The sequence below is a fragment of the Scylla paramamosain genome, chromosome 11 (assembly GCF_035594125.1).
Source record: "Scylla paramamosain isolate STU-SP2022 chromosome 11, ASM3559412v1, whole genome shotgun sequence".
Classification (NCBI taxonomy): Eukaryota; Metazoa; Arthropoda; class Malacostraca; order Decapoda; family Portunidae; genus Scylla; species Scylla paramamosain.
Window position 1 is genome coordinate 25,207,997 of NC_087161.1, and position 17,751 is coordinate 25,225,747.

Sequence of the window (17,751 nt, forward strand, 5' to 3'; positions counted from 1 at the left end):
CAAGAGAGGAAGCCAAGTAAAATGTGTACATACACACATAAAAAATGTGTCCTCACTTCTTGTCCCCCTGGGTCCCTTGGAGAGAGAAAACTAATCCTCATCAATCAAACTGCATGTTGCACAGCAAACCCAGAATTCAATGCGAGATGAAACATAATGGCAAAAACATTAATGAGAATACTATAATACTCATGTCTGAGGAAAAGACTGCTCATCAAGATATATTTACATCAAGCAGTATCATAATTACATGTCTAATGCTCTCCAACAGAAGCAAGCATCCTATACCTGTGTATATTTCCCTCTCCTCCGGAGGAGATAGCTCCTCTGAATTTAACCATATAATTCTTAGCTTCTCTCCAGAGATGGTGGTCTGTCCTCATTATTCTGGAGGCTTCCTGCAATATTTTACATTTCCTAATTTCTCAAAAGGCAGTACAGTAGTATCTTACTTGTCATAAATACACTTCTTTCACACTCTGCAGACAGCAATCCATCCTGTTCTAATAATAAAGGTAACTTTGTTTTTCCACAAAAGCAATTTCATATCTGTGTTTCCTGATGTCTCTCAATTATTCATTAACCCTTCACATTACATCAACATCATTATCATTGTTTAGTGTCCTTATTTTGCCATGTGGGGTTGGCCAGCTTACAAGTCTTGCAACAATATATTTGGAGCAAAAGACTTCTTCTCTGATGAGAATTAAGTTCAATTTCCAAGTTACTTTCCTTAAGGGTGTTGCCCATCAATGCTGTCAAGGTCTCCCTCACCAAAGCTCACTGCACATGGAGCAGTTCCAGTGCCTAGGCACATCTTTACATTCACATTTATGTTCACTTGCTCATTTATTTCCCTTCCCTATGTTCTATGAAAAATTACATAATGCAATTTCACACATGTGGCTCACTCTCCTGACAGTGTGCCAGGGGGCAGATGGAAAGATGCAGAGTCATCTTTCAAGAAAACAATCTCATTTTAAGGTATACAGCATCAAGACCCTTGAGCATGGCAGTATGGAAGTAATCATATTGACTAGACTTCCTAGATTAATTTTTTTTTCATAAACATTTATCACATCATACAGTGAAGACAGAAAATTGTTTGAGCATTCACAGGCCTCCCACGGCCATGAGCAGCATATGATTAAGGGATCACTCTTGCAAGTGTAGAATTTATTTTCACTGGAGCAGAGTATATTCTATTGAGGGAGAGGTGTTTTAGGTTGTGAATCCTAGTACTGAGCACTGTTACAAGCTCAAATGGTGAAGGATGTGTGCCACACAAAGTCAGTCAGTCTACCTAGGATAAGGCAGCAATGATAATAATCCAGCACAAATCCCTTATAACAGTTCCCAGCATTACCCCAGCCACTGCACAGCATTATCTTGTCTTGGGGTACTGTGTACAAGCCTCGGAGCCCATCCAGTACAAACTGTTAATAAGCTGTAACTATGATTACCAGTGTGGCACTAAGCTAATAGTTAACACCTTCATAAAAAAATGTTAATCTTGAATCAACACATCAACTTTGCACAGGTTAAGTCTCCAAACTTTATGTTGTCCGGTATTTCTGTCTTTATACATTCCTGGGTGATGAAATGTCTCTGTGCACTGTATGCACACAGTCCTATTTCCAATATCAACAGAGCCACAGTTTAATTTGTACTGACAAAGTACAAGTTAAATATGTTACAAAGTAGCACTTTTCATGTACCAAGTCATTACAGAGCACAAGGCTGAATTATCTCTCACACCCCTCAGCTGTGTGACCAACAGACCAGTGATCACTTCAAGGTGCATCACTTTATCTTTCATTCTAAAGCCTTTTCTTTACTTACTTAAATCCCTTTATGAAAATAAGTTAATTCAAACCACATAATTTTCATTGCCAAGGACACTGTTTTCTTTATAAACTTTATAATCACTAGAAAATTATCAATTCATGTATCACTTTACATAATGTAAACAAGAGACTGAGAAACTCCCACTGTATCATGAAAATATAATTTTATACATCTCAGTTTGAAAAATAAATAAATAAAAATAAATAAATAAATAAATAAATAAATTCACAATGTCTCTCCTTTACTTGAATTTAAATTAAGGTTCTATGTTTTCTTTTTACTATCGAAAAAATCATGGAACAGTTGCTAAAAGAATGTTTAGTTTGTCTTATTTAACCTTATTTATACATAATTGAAATAAGCAGATTGAGAGAGAGAGAGAGAGAGAGAGAGAGAGAGAGAGAGAGAGAGAGAGAGAGAGAGAGAGAGAGAGAGAGAGAGAGAGAGAGAGAGAGAGAGACCTCACTGTGCAGCACAAACACAAGACATACAAATCTGTACAAGAAATGAGTATATGGATGCATAAATTGTAGGCAACCCCCAGTGGGAAGTGACAATGGTACGAAGAACAAGTCTGCAAAGAGGAAATGGTAAACAAATGCAAAAAATGTGGACAAAACCAGCTGTAGGGAAAGACGTGTCAAACTGCAAGAATGGAGATGCAATGTTTTGTGTCAACTATGGGATGCTGTGTGGTCTCACTGTGTTATCTTCTTAGCAAGGAATCCAAGTAGCTTTGCAGCCTATTATAGATAATGGTATCCAGACCCACCAGGACCTTCAATCATGGTGGGTCAGGATGGATGCAGCCCTATTCTGAAGAAGGTAAATGATATGGAAGTATTTGGTGTCTGGTTGATAGTACTGAGCTACTGATGTCTAGCCAGCCACTCATCATGAACCAGAAACAAGTCTTGGAGAGTACTGACCATCAGCTGAACAAATGGTGACTCCCTGTGCTCTTTCCTGATTGGTTTTCCTCTAAGGTGTCACTTGTTTGTCATTTACATTTTGACATGGAAAGAGCAATTTTGTGAAGAAATAAAACAATAGAGATTACTTTACAAATAAGCATTATCAAAAAACATTAAAATTGAAAACCATCAAGTAAACTTTGTTTAGCATTTCATTTACTGTGGCTATGAGATAAGTCTTAATAAAGAATCAGAAGCCTTACTGTGAATGGGTGTGAGGGGCTGCTCTATCTTATGAGGAATGATACACTTGATGTTTCAAATATGAGACTCTACTGTAAATGCATACTTCCAGTCCTATAACAAAAATATTACGGATCATATTCACACACACAAGAATACATCATTGCTTATGTGTATTGTGGTGACTTCTGCATTCCTTATCCTACATACATGTCCACTAAGTTAACTTATCATATCACTGAGTATGCCATTACTCTCCTGTAACAAAGTGTCAGCAAAGCAGATGGTGCCAAGTTTCACATTACCACCAATACAAAAAAATATCCACATACCTTGGCCAGTAACCTAAGGAATATTCTTTTATTTATTTATTTATTTATTTATTTTCTGTTAGTTTGTTTCCTCATCATGAAGCAAATGCTATTTGTCACATTTCCTTTATATTTTGTTTTACTGAGTTAAGACTACCACATTTGAATCTGGATAATTACAGGTTGCCCACCACTAATCCAGCAGCAATGGGATCACATGCCAGATTAATGATTTTGTCAAATTACAGAGAGGTTAGGTTAAAGTACACTTGACCCAACAGTTAACCACCTCATCCTACCTTTAAAATACCTTGTTAATTAATAAGTGAGGCTGTACTTGTACTTTTTCGCCGATATCAATATTAATTTTATTTCTAGCCAACACCGCTAGCAAAGAAACTAAGCATTTTTTCTTTATGTCATAAACTGTTGAAGAGCCAATGCTGTATAATTCACACAAACTTCACACTGACACACTGCTGTCAAGTTTTTTCAGAAGTTCAACCTTATCTTTGATGGATAATGTACAATATTTGCACTTTACACAAGAAACATTTCCTTTATTCACTGGAGCCATAGATGGAGCTAAAACTGAACAGGTTTGATAAGAAATGGAGAAAATCAAACTGGAATGACTTCTCTGCGTTTTAAAGTGATGCCAGCTATTTATGCAACAAGCAGCACCAACCAGTGGCAGCAGCAGGTTCGTGCAGTTATATGGAAAATTTGAAATTGCACTAGCCAAGATTAGTGCCAGATTAGTGATGGTCGACCTGTACTATCAACAGCAGCTCCTAGAATGGCCTGCCTTGAACTGGATATGAGTTATGATCAAGAATATACATACTCATAGTGCCCAAGCAAGCTTAAGTGATGGAAAGTGAGTGAGGGATGAGTGAGGGCAGGGTGCAGCCAATCAGGAGAGCTGTTATAAATGCTATCTTGATGCCAGATATGGCTTCCTTATATGGAGTATACTAATACCTAATTATTATTAACATCTGCAAGCCTGCTTAATCTCTTGCCTGAATGATAACAGCCACTGTTACTACTAGCCTTTGGTCAAAGATTATCCACAGCTAAAGTATGAGAATAATGAAGGATAACCTACAATGTGCATCTAATGAGGTTTTATAAAGCACCTGCTTCTTGTAATGGGGCAACTCTTTGAAAGGACATGCTTTAGCAAATATAGACAAGATAATGAAGAATTACCAACAATATGAATCCCATGACGTTTTAAAAAATAAATGCTTCTTGTGTTGTGTAATTTTTTGGAAAAGATATACTTTGGCATGTACTACAAATAATAGACCACAAGTTGGAATCATTGAGCAATTTTAATTTTTTTTTTTATTTTAATTTTTTATTTTATTTTATTTATTTATTTATTTTTTCAATTCATATTATGAAGAACAAAGGAAATGAACTGGAAGTATGCACTGTTCATGTCTAATCTACCATGCTAACAATTCAGACGCATCTTGAACTTCATGTTTGGTGGTAGTGAAATGATTACATTTTGATCAACAAAGCTTGTAGTTTTTTTTTCAAGATATGTCTGAATCAGTGGATCAGCACACAGGATACTCACCCCAGAGCTCGATGACCAGAGGAATCAAGGTGTGCCCGGGGCATGTTTCGGTTGAAACCAATAGATGGACGGTAATTTCTTGAGTCTTCTCCTTTAAGGTCTGATGGCTTGAGAACACGGGGAGGGTCTGTGGCATTGCTTAACTTTCTGGCAGGGAATATGAAGTCCTCAGCGTACTTTGGATTACGATACCTGACTGTGACCACATGGTTGTCATTTACATCATCCATCCCTTGCACTGGACTCCTCAGGGTTCTGAAACAAGACAAAATTTGTGAAAATGCAACTGCTCAACACATTCTCTGTTTTAGTGCTTCCTTAACTGAAAAAGATTTACATATATTCTCTTTTCATCACATTCATGAATGAATGAATGAATTCCCATTTTTATAAAAAGAAGGGACCGTCATGGCCAACCAAAAACTACTCAGCTCTTGACTATCCTATCAATATGATTAAATACATACATATGCCAAAACATCTGTGCAATGCCATGATCTACAGAGGTAGTATTTTGTTAAGAATAAAGAATATAAATAAACAATCTCAAATCTAGAGGTCTAAAATTATGTGTTGAGCAGCAGTCCATACAGCACAAAAACCATTATTAATGATATACACAGTAGTGTATATTAATGAGACCAAATTGGTGCTCAAGGAGTAGTGTTATGGAATGAGTGGTCATGTACTAAATGTAGAACTGCCAACTTGCACTGTTCACTGTGTTATGGTAGGCCAGACCAGATAATACCATGTCTTTCTTTTTTTTTGCTGTAAACAAACACTGCAATGCCCAGTCATTTTTATGGCTTACCAACATAAGATTATTAAATTCCCAGCAAACACTGAATCACTTATGTAAGCACTTCATCAAAAATATATAAGAATCTATACCAATTAATTACCTCTATGAATAGAAATGTGATAAAGAAAACATTCAACTGTGTTTATTTATTTACACACACACACACACACACACACACACACACACACACACACACACACACACACACACAAAAAAAAAAAAAAAAAAAAAAAAAAAAGGCATGGTATGGTAAAAAGAGAGATGTGAGTTTGGTATTGTCAATATCATAATTGTCAAAAAAATAAAAAAATAAAGACAGACAGAGAGAGAGAGAGAGAGAGAGAGAGAGAGAGAGAGAGAGAGAGAGAGAGAGAGAGAGAGAGAGAGAGAGAGAGAGAGAGAGAGAGAGAGAGAGAAAGAAAGAAAGAAAGAAAGAAAGAAAGAAAGAAAGAAAGAAAGAAAGAAAGAAAGAAAGAAAGAAAGAAAGAAAGAAAGAAAGAGGGGAGGGGAGCAGCAAGGATGGAAAAGATCCCTCAAATAAATAAATATATATTTACCCTTTTGCTTTCACATTATCCTTTGCCAGCAAGACCACACCTTGCATTCCCTGGAACTCCTTGCCACTGATTGGGACCTAGAAGTGAAACATGTATGTTAAACTACACTTTTCTTACTTTCATTGTAAATTAATGGTCACATCACATAACTCTGCATTCATGAAATACTTAACCCATGATGTGATGCATTACCTCACTAGGGACCATATTCTAAAACACTTCTGTGATGCACCTCCACTACATTAAAAAAACTAGTTTTTAAGAGCATTTTTATGTTTCCAGGGACAGATTAAGATTTCTACATTATTAACAGAAGAAACATTCTTGAGAACCCAGCTAATCATCTCTGTGGCCTCTAAAAATAGTCCTGATATGCATTTTGATATGGTATTCTGAAATGCTTTGCATTTCAGAATACAGGCCTACGAACTATGACTATACTACATAAATATAACCTGAAACTTTCATATTTTAGACTCAATGATATAAGGAAGCTACAGGATTAAATAATTGGAGTGGATTGTGGTCAACTGGACAAACCTCATTCTCTTCATCCATCCCCATCTGGTAGAGGTCTGAGAGGCTAGTGAAGGCCGAATGCTTCACACTGATGTACAGCCGGTCATCACCTCGCTTGTTGCGCCGAATCTCTTCAGGAGTCAGCTGATCATAGACTTCATCCAGTGCATTCTTTAATCTGTTGGTAATTAGAAAGAAATCTCAACACTTCTGATTCATAGTAGAAAGAGTTAGTAATAGTTAGTATATGAAGAAAGAAATAAGACTTTAAAAAAATTGAGTTGTTAATGCTGAGTCATTAGGGAACTTTAAAAAAAAATTTGACAAATTTAAGGATGGGGATGATAGGTAGAAATACATAGGTATGTTTCAAACAGCAACTGCCAGATTTAAGCCTGATGGCTCCTTGCAGCTCCCCTTATTTTCTCATGTTCTTATTTAAAATGTCATGCACAAAAATTAGAAAAGGTATGAAGCTACCATGTACACTCTATTCATAACAATACACTCATCTGCGGTGATTCTCAATGTATACTGAAGGTAAAACAACAGCAACACTATACTGTAAATCCTTAACTTACCGCTTTTCATCAACAAATGGGAGGAGAGCAACACCTTGCCAGGCAAACTTCTTTCCATTCAGATCAATCTTGAAATCTTCAGGGTAGAAATCTATGATGAGAGATTCAGGATCCAGCATCAGCTCACCCCAGGGCTCTGGCACATGGGAGCGACTTCCAGCAGGGAACACACCCATCAGCTGCTCCAGGGGATTGAATGGTGTTCCCAGATTAAACTTCGTATTTGCATTGGCACAATTTGAGAAGTCAGAGGCAAATGGTGCATAGTGATAAGGGAAATACCAGTCCCATGACACACATCCCTGGTAGTAATATCTGGAAAAAAAGGATGGAGGAATCAGGAAAGACATGAAAATCTAGTACCTTCATCCTTATACAGTGAAGCAACCTTGCATGCTCCTAGAGAATTTAAGAACTAAATTTCATTCTGGTCACCCAAGGGAACATTGACAATCCCTGCAACAAGCCTCACCAAACCACTTACTTGAGAACCCAACACAAGCCTCGGGCATATTCATCAGCAACGTTCTTTCGGAATTTCACGTTATTGGGGCTCACTCCAAACTTGGATTCATAATAGCGGTCTTTGGCACCTGGCTCATACAGTCTCACTTCATCAGGGATCTCCTCCTCGTCATCGTCATCCACACTGTCTATGGGCCGCTTCACACCACGTCTGACCATCCAATGGAGATAAGAGAATTGGTACATCAGTACTAAGTCATTCCATGAAGTTAATAAACAGTCAAGGCCAACTAACATCCATTATTAAAAGTGTAGGTCACATGCCAAGGAAATAAGATAGTGAAAGACATTCAGCTCAAAATTTGGCTTTTAACACCAAATTAGTAAACTGACACAGGAGCATGTCAACAAAGACTTGACCATCTCAACTGAAAATTTGCTTTCCTTCAGTAATTAAACCATAAATCTCTTAACAAAGCAGCAATATGCAATATGTGTAAGTTTTAAAGGAAAATGGTTAAACAACTAAATTTGACAATCATTCTCTCTTTCCAGCTTTCCATCAGAATACAAGTCAAAGTCAAGTAGCAAAAGTAACATTTTGTTCATCAAGACACAAAGTAACTGTATGAAGAGACACTCACCCTCCACCCTCCCGGTTCATGTTCATGTATCGCTGCTCCATGATAGCGTCCTTGGCTCCATGAGCTACTGAAGTTTCTCCAGCCTTCATCACACCTAATGCTCCTTGTCCTGTTTCATTCTGTTTGAAGCAGAATACATATTAATGATATCAATAAACAGAAACAATGATCAGTCCTCTCCCCCATCTCCAGAAGTCTCCTAAATATTATCTCAGCACCTCCTATATGAGTCTAGTATTCTCAGTCAATTCTTTCACTCTCAGGTCCACAATCATCCACCTTGCCTTACCTAAATGATTTTCACACAGTGCAACATTGAATTTAACTCTCTTCACCACTTCTATTTCATCTCCTACATCTCAACCTTCAAGGCATTAGCTATATGCTTACCTTCACTCCTGATTTACAAATTTTCTATTTATCTATCTATATACCAGGCCCGCAATCCCACACAGAGTGGTCCAGATAAGACGGAACACACTCGAAAGTCACTCACACTCTTAGCCCTGTCATCCCCCAGTGGAAAGGGTCCACCCAACCACACCCAGGGAGCTTAGGCATAGCACAACTGGCCACGTACTTCCACAGCAAATTTTACGAACCTTAAATCTATTTGCAGCTTCTTTTTCCATTCTCTCATTTCTCTTTTTTGCCTTATCTCTGGCTCTAAATTCCAGTTCTCTTCTTTGTCTGTCTCTGAAGATCTCATCCTCCACTTTACCAAGATTTTGCAGAATCATCTGGACTCGCTTCATGTTGGGCTTGCCGCTGTCTGTCAGCCAACCCTGAGACAGAAGGAAGGAAGAGCTCTTCAGAGGAGTGTAATGCAACCAATATTTAATAGAATCATTGTCTTTTTATTTTAATTTCCTTCAATTTTTGTTCAGCAGTGATAACTGCCATCCATTACACTAAAGCCTTCAGACCCAGACACAAGTGTATTTACATGTGTGTAGCAGTCCTATCAAGTGTTTGCAGTGAGCCATTTACTAAAAGACATAAGAGTGCAATAAAGTGGAAACAAGCTAACAGCTAGAGAAACATAAATGAATGAGATGTAACTACAGACGAAGCACCACAAACAAAATGTACTCTCACATAGGCAGGCTTGATAATGATGGATACACAAATATAAAAGAACCTGTCCTGAGCTAATTTAGGAAAGCAAAGTTTATAAAGGCCAAAGGTATGAATCATGTAAGTTCATAGCTACTTTTAAATCATGAGTCTCTGAGCAGTCATATGGCAATATGTAGTGTAGTTTAATAGATTTGTCTCCCAAATCTTAGCAAGCATAAGAGCATCATCTTTTCATGAACACATTTATTAACATAACTATTTATAAAAATAAATAAATAAATAAATAAATAAATAAATAAATAAATAAATAAATAAATAAATAAATAAATACAATAAAATAAAATAAATAAATAAATAAAATAAAAATACTTGTGAATATAGGCCACGTAAATAAAGTAGCTAATCAAACTCAATCTTTTCGCAAGTTAACAACCACAATACTTACACCTGTTTTATAGCAGCAGTCTTTGTAGAGCCTGACTAGTCGATCAATTGCATTTTCTCGGATCTCAAGGGAAGGTAAGTGAGGCAAGAAGTCATTGCCTGCAAAAAGTTTGATGGGCAATTAGAATTAGAGACCAACTGAAAATTCTTTAAAAAATATAGCTTCAAGTATAAAGTGCATATTTTTTATTTAACCTTTCATACAAACATTTAACCTATATAGCTATGCTGTGGAAACACAATATCAAGCTTCCATTGAATCCCCCAAGACTTGACAGTAGTTTATATCTGCTGCATAATAACTGACCAACCCATCCCTTCCCTACAGCTGACTTGATCACCTGATTGGACATTCAAACTTTCCACTAAGGCTTTCACCACCTGTACATTCACAAATACTCTCATGAAGTTCATCCATATCCTGCACAATGATTCTTCTTTTGCACCATCTATCCATCCATCCCATTTTATGATCTTCCCCTTGTCCTCTTCTATATTCAGCAATCCCTGCAATTAATCCATCCCATATCCTTCCTACACCCTTCCCATTCAATATCCCATCATGCTCCCACACCAATCATCACTCACTTTCCTAACTAACCTCAACTCAAGCAATCTGTTCTTGTCTGGTTGAATGAAGTATAGTTTCACTCTTTAAAATCTCACATGAGGCACAAACACCATCAGCATGTTCTGACACAACATAAGAAGTCTTTCTGAATCCACTTACCTACAAAGAAGCACATGAACACCCAGTCATCAATTGCACGATCAAAGTCATACTTGAAGGGAAGATTTGGCATGTCTAGCTCCCTTTCCAGATATTCTCGCAGCACATTAAGCCTTACAAAGATGTACTTTGTCTCTTCAAACACCTTCTCCGGCTCACCTTCACCACCGTCCGCCACACCAACACATTCACTCATCTCATGACCTGTTGAGGGAAGATTATGCCATCAACTGTTATGGATAAAATTTTTAACAAACAAAAGAATGGCATATGCCAAACTAAACTGGTTATTAAACAGGAGTCTTTAATTAGGATAAACCTCTTATGAAGTCAGTATCTCACATATTACATGTAGAACATAATGGTCACTGAGAAATGAGTAGCTAGACTAATTACAACACTGGGATGTTCTGAATCAGGGCAGTATCCTTACAATTTTCTTTCTACATGACAACACAAGAAGGGTTAAGATGAGTCCATACAGAAAAATTTGAGAACTATTCTTAATAATCCACAAAATTTTAAAGACCATACCTTATTCAGTACAGAAAACAATGATAAAGGACCGTCTTGCAGAATAAAGAGATGAATATAGTTATGTGGGAGACAAGAATAAAAATAAATGTCTCACCAAGCTGGCCACAGATATCACATGGCTTAGGTTTGTTTGGTTTGAACTCCTCCCTGATGATGGTGAAGTTGACCTCATGGGTAGCCAGGCCCAGCATGATTAGGTCTGCGTCGGCACCACACAACACGTGCTGGGTGTCCGGGTCGTGGTCTGGCTGTGCTCGCTGCTTGCGGATGTAGTCCATGATCTTGTGCTCTCCCTCGCCAGGCACATTGGCATCTGAGAGGATCACCTGTCAGGACACAAGATGTCAGCATAGACCAGAGTGTTCTTCTTTATTACTGTCACTGTTATGAAGTTAATTTTAAGCAGGGAGGGAAAGGATCCACCCTGAAAACACATCACCAACCACCAAAGGAGGAAGAGATCTCATCACAAAATAGGTTATAAGACTAATCACTTACTAACCTAGACTGAATTAAAAACACATTTATAATGTTCTCAAGAGGTAATCAATCAAAATGAGGAAAGCAAAGTAAATAACATGAGATTGGCACTGTAATGTGATGTGGCCTTTTGATATGATTCTCAATGTTTCTTAATACTTTATATGCTATTATCTACTTTATGAGTGCTTTTCACTAGTTTTAGTTACTTTATTACATAATAGTATACAACAAGTCTTTACCTATGCTTATTGTGTGTGTAAGTACTTAGGGAATAAATCTTTAATCATTATTGTTATGAGATCATGAAGTAACACCAGAATAAAGAAAAATTTCAGACAAAAAACAGCATAATGATTCAGCATAACTGACCTTTATTTCCCTCCAGCCTGGATCATTGTTGAGACGGTCATGAATATAATAATGGAGACACTTAGAGAGCCTGTCCATGAAGGGAGTGCCAGGAGTGATGCAGTTTGAGTCAAAATGTGACTCTTTGGGCTTCTCAGGAGGGACTTTAAAGCCTGAGGAATGAAAAAAGTTTGCATTATATAGATATGTTTGACTATTTGTTTCATCACTTGAACATGCACAAAGCCAGTCACCTGCAGTGATAGGTACTGTACATGCTTCCCAAAAGTTGTTTTCTAAGGTCATTGGCTGTATTCATCCTAATTCTAGATTCTTTTGAGTATCTACTTTTTACTAAGAGATAACCACTTCACTTTCACTGCTTTCAAACACTACAGTAAAAGTCACAACTTATTCATCAATTTTTGACTACTGCTTTGACCCTTTTATGGGACTGGCATTTCAGTGGGCATTTTTTTTATTGGATTTTTGTTGCCCTTGGCCAGTGTCCTTCCTATATTAAATAAAAAAAAAAAAAAATTATTTTCACAAAGTATATATTAATGATGCAGCTTACCTTTGTCAAGCATTTCTTCTCTTATACGAGCTACTTCTGCTTTCTTCTCCACAGCCTCCTTTGATGCTCTGAACCTCCGGGACCTCTGTTGGTTCATCTTGGCGCGGGGAGCCACGCCATCGATGGCCATGTACAAAAGTTTCCGTGGACGAACAATGGTAAAGAGACGGTCGATGCACTGAAATTTTTTAAAGGCAATTTGAACAAACGTAAAGTAATGTAGTAATTGGTGTGCCTACATCACTTGTGTACCACGTCACATTTCTTGCTATTTGTAGTAAAGAATAAGGTCACTTAAATACATCAGGTATAAGAGTTATCACTGCACTCATATTCACCTCAAATATTGCTTCCATCATCTCATCTTCATTCTTTGGAGCAGGTCTGTCTTCTGGATGGGTGCATGGATGAATGATGCCATTCATGTCAAGGTAGAGGTTGTCAAATTCAATGCCATTGGGATTGGGTTTTGAGGTGTCCTGGGGTATGAGTTTCCCATCATCAGTGTTGTATTGCTGAAACACAACGGTGAAGGTATTATAGGTGATCTACTGAGACTGCGATGAAAAACATTATCGTAAAGGCATGCCATTTGATTGTTTTTTGCTTCTGACAAGTAGTGTTTCAAATTTGGTCTCCCCTACCCTAAAACCTCACTCTCACACCTGGTCCCCAAGTTTGCTTGTCCTGGAGAAGAGTGGCAATAGAATAAAAGAACAAATATTGGTAAGATTTACCTAAAAAAATAATAATAACAAAAATAATTAATTAATTAATTAATTAATTTTAAAATAAAAAAAAATATTTGTTCACCATATGCAGTTAATAGGAGAACAGAAAAAAAAAACATCCAGATATAATTTTTTTCCAGGTTCAGGTACAGAAGATGGACGGCTTGCCCATCTCATTGCTACCCAAACATTTGGGTGAAAGTATACCATTTCACAGAAAAACATTTTTCCCATTAATTTAAAACACACTAAAAGCTAACAGAATAAAATAATCTTGCCTGAGATTTGAAGGTAGTTTACCGAGAGAGAGAGAGAGAGAGAGAGAGAGAGAGAGAGAGAGAGAGAGAGAGAGAGAGAGAGAGAGAGAGAGAGAGAGAGAGAGAGAGAGAGAGAGAGAGAGAGAGAGAGAGAGAGAGTTGCAATGATAAAAAATAAATAAATAGATGCAAGGAAAATGAACAAATAACCAAGACAGCATTAAATAAAAGAATAAACAATGCACGGAAAAAGATCACAAGGAGGAATGCAGCTTGTAAAGAAATCACAATGGAGAATGACAGATCTGAAAGTGACCGAGCATAATTAAACCACTGAACAAAACACAGCCCATATATATATATATATATATATATATATATATATATATATATATATATATATATATATATATATATGGAGAGAGAGAGAGAGAGAGAGAGAGAGAGAGAGAGAGAGAGAGAGAGAGAGAGAGAGAGAGAGAGAGAGAGAGAGAGAGAGAGAGAGAGAGAGAGAGAGAGAGAGAGAGAGAGAAACAGCAGTAAGGAAAACTAAGGACCAGGAACCAATAACACAAGGGGGAAAAAATAGGTGAAATAATAAATAACGAGAAATATGAATGGTGGTCGACTCTGGCCATTGTCAACTTGCCCTATGACCAAGTTGGACCACTGCATACCAAATTGGCTCACTGTGTATTAAGCACAAAGAAACACCTGCTAGAAATTACAATATATATTTAATCTATTCCTTTCAAGCCCACAATGCATATTCACATGGTACAATCAGCTGCAGTCAATTAATAAAAGCAAAAGTAATAAAAACATATCTACTAAAACATGAAATTACATTGACTAAAAACAACTACTTTTAATCATAATCACACCACAATATGGCAGGAACATGCTCTCGGTAAAGTCCTTGCAAACCTCTCACCCACACTGTTCTCCTCCCAGAGCTTAACAAGTTGACCGTGATGTGTTGAGTATTTAACACATTTTCTTTTCAATACCTTCCCACCTGAGAGGAGACACACTTGCAAGGTCACTAGTTTGGCCTCATCACTGAGTAATTTCATGAAAAAGTAAAAGCCAAGTTGTCCTTTGTAAGTCTTTCAATTTAAACTATTATGCCAACCTTCCAGATTATTATCTGTATGGATGCTTCTAACAAATGCACACCATGCACTGGGAGACCAAATGTGAGAATAGATCCTTTTTTTTTTTTTTTATGTATTCTAGAAGACTTACAAGGACCTGAGAGCTGTTTGCTTTTCTCTAAAATGTTACGAAGAGATCTTCAATATGGCCTGCAAGGACGTAAGGTAATGCCCAGACTTTCCTGAGATACTGAGGACTTTCCTGATATCTATGCGTTCTAATATCACTTGTGTAGGCTAATTGCAAGCCTAATTCTTGAATTTTCCACCACCCTGCCTGCCCTCAATGAAAGCTGCATCCTCAAATTATAACATCTGGCAGGATTTTTGGAATTGCATTCCAAAAGCTTGCCTCATCAATAGTAATTTCCTTGACAAATTTGCAGTTTCAAACAATACCCAGCCTATGATCACCCCCCCAACCTACTGAGCCGCCATAAGGTAAAGTAACCTAACCTAACATTTTGTAATAACCGTGGTGGATACGCTCCATGAGGTAAAGTAACCTAACCTAACATTTTGTAACCTCCTAACCGCGGGGGAAAAGGAGAGGGAGGGCTTCGTCTTACCTGGATTCCCCCAAAAGGTAAATTGACCTAACCTAACATTTTGTAGCCTAAGCAAGAGGGGGGGGGAGGGCCCTGGATCCTCCACAAGGTAAACTTACTAATTTCGGACTGGATAAAATGAGGCTAGAAATGCTCCAAACTGTGAGATGTAGACCTTGCGATGGGCTAATAGTTACGTACAGTGTACTGGTTGAATCAGCAATAAAACCCTTTCCTTTACTTTATATGCATTCAACATGCTACAAGTATAATAGTTGTAGTTAATGGTTCGAGTTGGTTCACCAGGCGGGGCGAGTCGATAATAATGAATGGTCCGAGTTGACAATGGGCCGAGTTAGACGCACGATGCAGGTCCCGAGAAATTAACAAAAAAACGTATTAATCACAATCCTCAGACTTAACCCTTTTGATCTCCTTGTCTCTATTCATACTAGTAACCCTGCTCAATCTCTCCTCGTGGCATAAGAATAATTAACTAACCAGAAAAATAGAGTGGGTCGTGAGAATTCACATAAATAACAACCTACAAATCCAATTCTTTGGTCTCTCTCTCAGCTCCCTTCTGCTTACCCTCTCCTCATGGCATTCGATGATTACAGAGGCGTATTTCCTGGATAACCACCGGAAAAATGCGGGGACTCCCATCCTCGCGAGCTAAACAGCCACAGCCACACAGCCCAGCGTCCTCCACACTCTACCACACTGCGCCGCTCCACCATTAAATCCACATCACATTATGGCTTCTCTCTTGCACCACACTTTCCTAACTTCCACTTTCCTTGCTCAATGTTATATAGATATTAATATTCGTATTTTTTTAAAGTTTAATTTATTAGTTTTAGGCTGTAATTATATTTGTGAGTGGTAAATTTTCGTGGTTGCATGACTCAGTTCTGGTGTAAATTAGTGTTTTCTTGCATGAACGTATGCTAAAATCTATATGTCTGATTTATTAAGGTATATATTCGTGTTGTGAAGGTGTAGCTATGCTTTATTAGTGGTGGTGGGTATCATAGCGTAAGCCTGATTTAAGCAATGCCGGAACTCGCGTATGTAAATAAATAATAACGCAACGAGCTGCGTGAATGCTGCGTCTGTGAGAAAGTAGGCAGCTCAGACCAGACTCGGACAAAAGAAAAGACGAACCAAAAATGGGGGGAAGAAAATGAAGAGAAAAATGAAAAAAAAGCATCTAGTACAGGGGGATGGATGATAGACGATCTGGTTTAATATACAGACAAGAAAATGGAGGGAAATTAAGAAAATGGAGGAGAAATGTATATATATTGTATATCATCATAGGTAGCAGGGTGACATCCCAAAGGAATGGCCATGCACAGCGGGAGATAGTCTATCTGATCAATGATTAGCCTTATCAGTTTCATGTCAAAGCGCTTGACAAGTATGCATTCCACATATAATTTCTTCTAATCCCACAGCTCATAAACCTTGTTCACTCAGCCTGCTCTCGTGTTGTCCCGAGTGGGAAAAGAAAGCTCACAGACAATATATTACCTTCCATCTCCTGAAATTCATGTCCTTGTATTTCTGTTTGAAATTATACATAATCTGCCCTTCACCTTGCTAGAAAAATCTTTTTATCAATAATAAATGTCAATATTTGCCAGCTGTTTCTCGTGACTTCTAGCATGTAGCCAAACATCTCTCCAACAATCTTCTTCATCCTCCCTTCTGTTTCATTTAGATGGCTCCACTGCTCCACCTCACCAAATTGAACGATTCTGGGCCTGTGCTTCCCCCCATCTCCATTCCTTACTATTATTATGTATCATGTTTGTAATATAATATCTTTGTAATTGTTTTCTAAATTTTATTTGTCTTTGATCCTTAGAACACTTGTGGCATTCAGTATTCATATTCAAATTAATTTGATTACATTATTTGGGTCTTACTTTTAATATTCATATTTAGTTTTTATTAGAAACAAGTTTTCTCATTTGTATTCAAATACCTTATTATTATTATTATTATTATTATTATTATTATTATTATTATTATTATTATTAATTATTATTTTTTTTATTTATTTATTTATTTTATTTTATTTATTTTTTTTTTAATGTAAGAGGGTCACTGGCCAAAGGCAACAAAAATGCCCACTAGAATGCCAGTCCCAAAGGCTGGTCAATACTTTTCTCCTCCCACTTGGTTACTCTGTTGACTTACTTTGACTTAATTCCTATCTGGCAATTATAAGGTATGGTCTGTAAGTGGTCTTCTGAATTCTATGCTTTCCACTTATTTTACACAAGAGCCATGTTTGTCCATTTGGCCCCACATATGGGGAGATTCAACTTACACAGCCTTCCTAAACAGGGTGGAGTCAAAAGCTTCAC

At 37.4% G+C, this 17,751-nt stretch overlaps 1 protein-coding gene across 2 annotated transcripts in view; it reads right to left on the bottom strand.

Annotated features, from left to right (window-relative positions):
* LOC135105098 (5'-3' exoribonuclease 2 homolog) overlaps positions 1–16,124 on the bottom strand; it is a 32,259-nt gene extending 16,135 nt beyond the window's left edge. For both annotated transcript variants that reach the window (XM_064013084.1, XM_064013083.1), the window contains exons 1-14: positions 15,965–16,124; positions 13,019–13,195; positions 12,681–12,858; positions 12,125–12,276; positions 11,367–11,598; positions 10,736–10,939; positions 10,007–10,104; positions 9,084–9,266; positions 8,482–8,600; positions 7,857–8,048; positions 7,373–7,687; positions 6,813–6,969; positions 6,273–6,349; positions 4,911–5,165 (exon numbers count right to left, since the gene is read on the bottom strand). In XM_064013084.1, the coding sequence (XP_063869154.1) occupies positions 4,911–5,165; positions 6,273–6,349; positions 6,813–6,969; positions 7,373–7,687; positions 7,857–8,048; positions 8,482–8,600; positions 9,084–9,266; positions 10,007–10,104; positions 10,736–10,939; positions 11,367–11,598; positions 12,125–12,276; positions 12,681–12,858; positions 13,019–13,195; positions 15,965–16,039 (2,414 nt within the window). In that variant the 5' untranslated portion in view covers positions 16,040–16,124. The remainder of the gene's footprint in view (positions 1–4,910; positions 5,166–6,272; positions 6,350–6,812; positions 6,970–7,372; positions 7,688–7,856; positions 8,049–8,481; positions 8,601–9,083; positions 9,267–10,006; positions 10,105–10,735; positions 10,940–11,366; positions 11,599–12,124; positions 12,277–12,680; positions 12,859–13,018; positions 13,196–15,964) is intronic.
* Between the last annotated feature and the right edge of the window lie 1,627 nt (positions 16,125–17,751).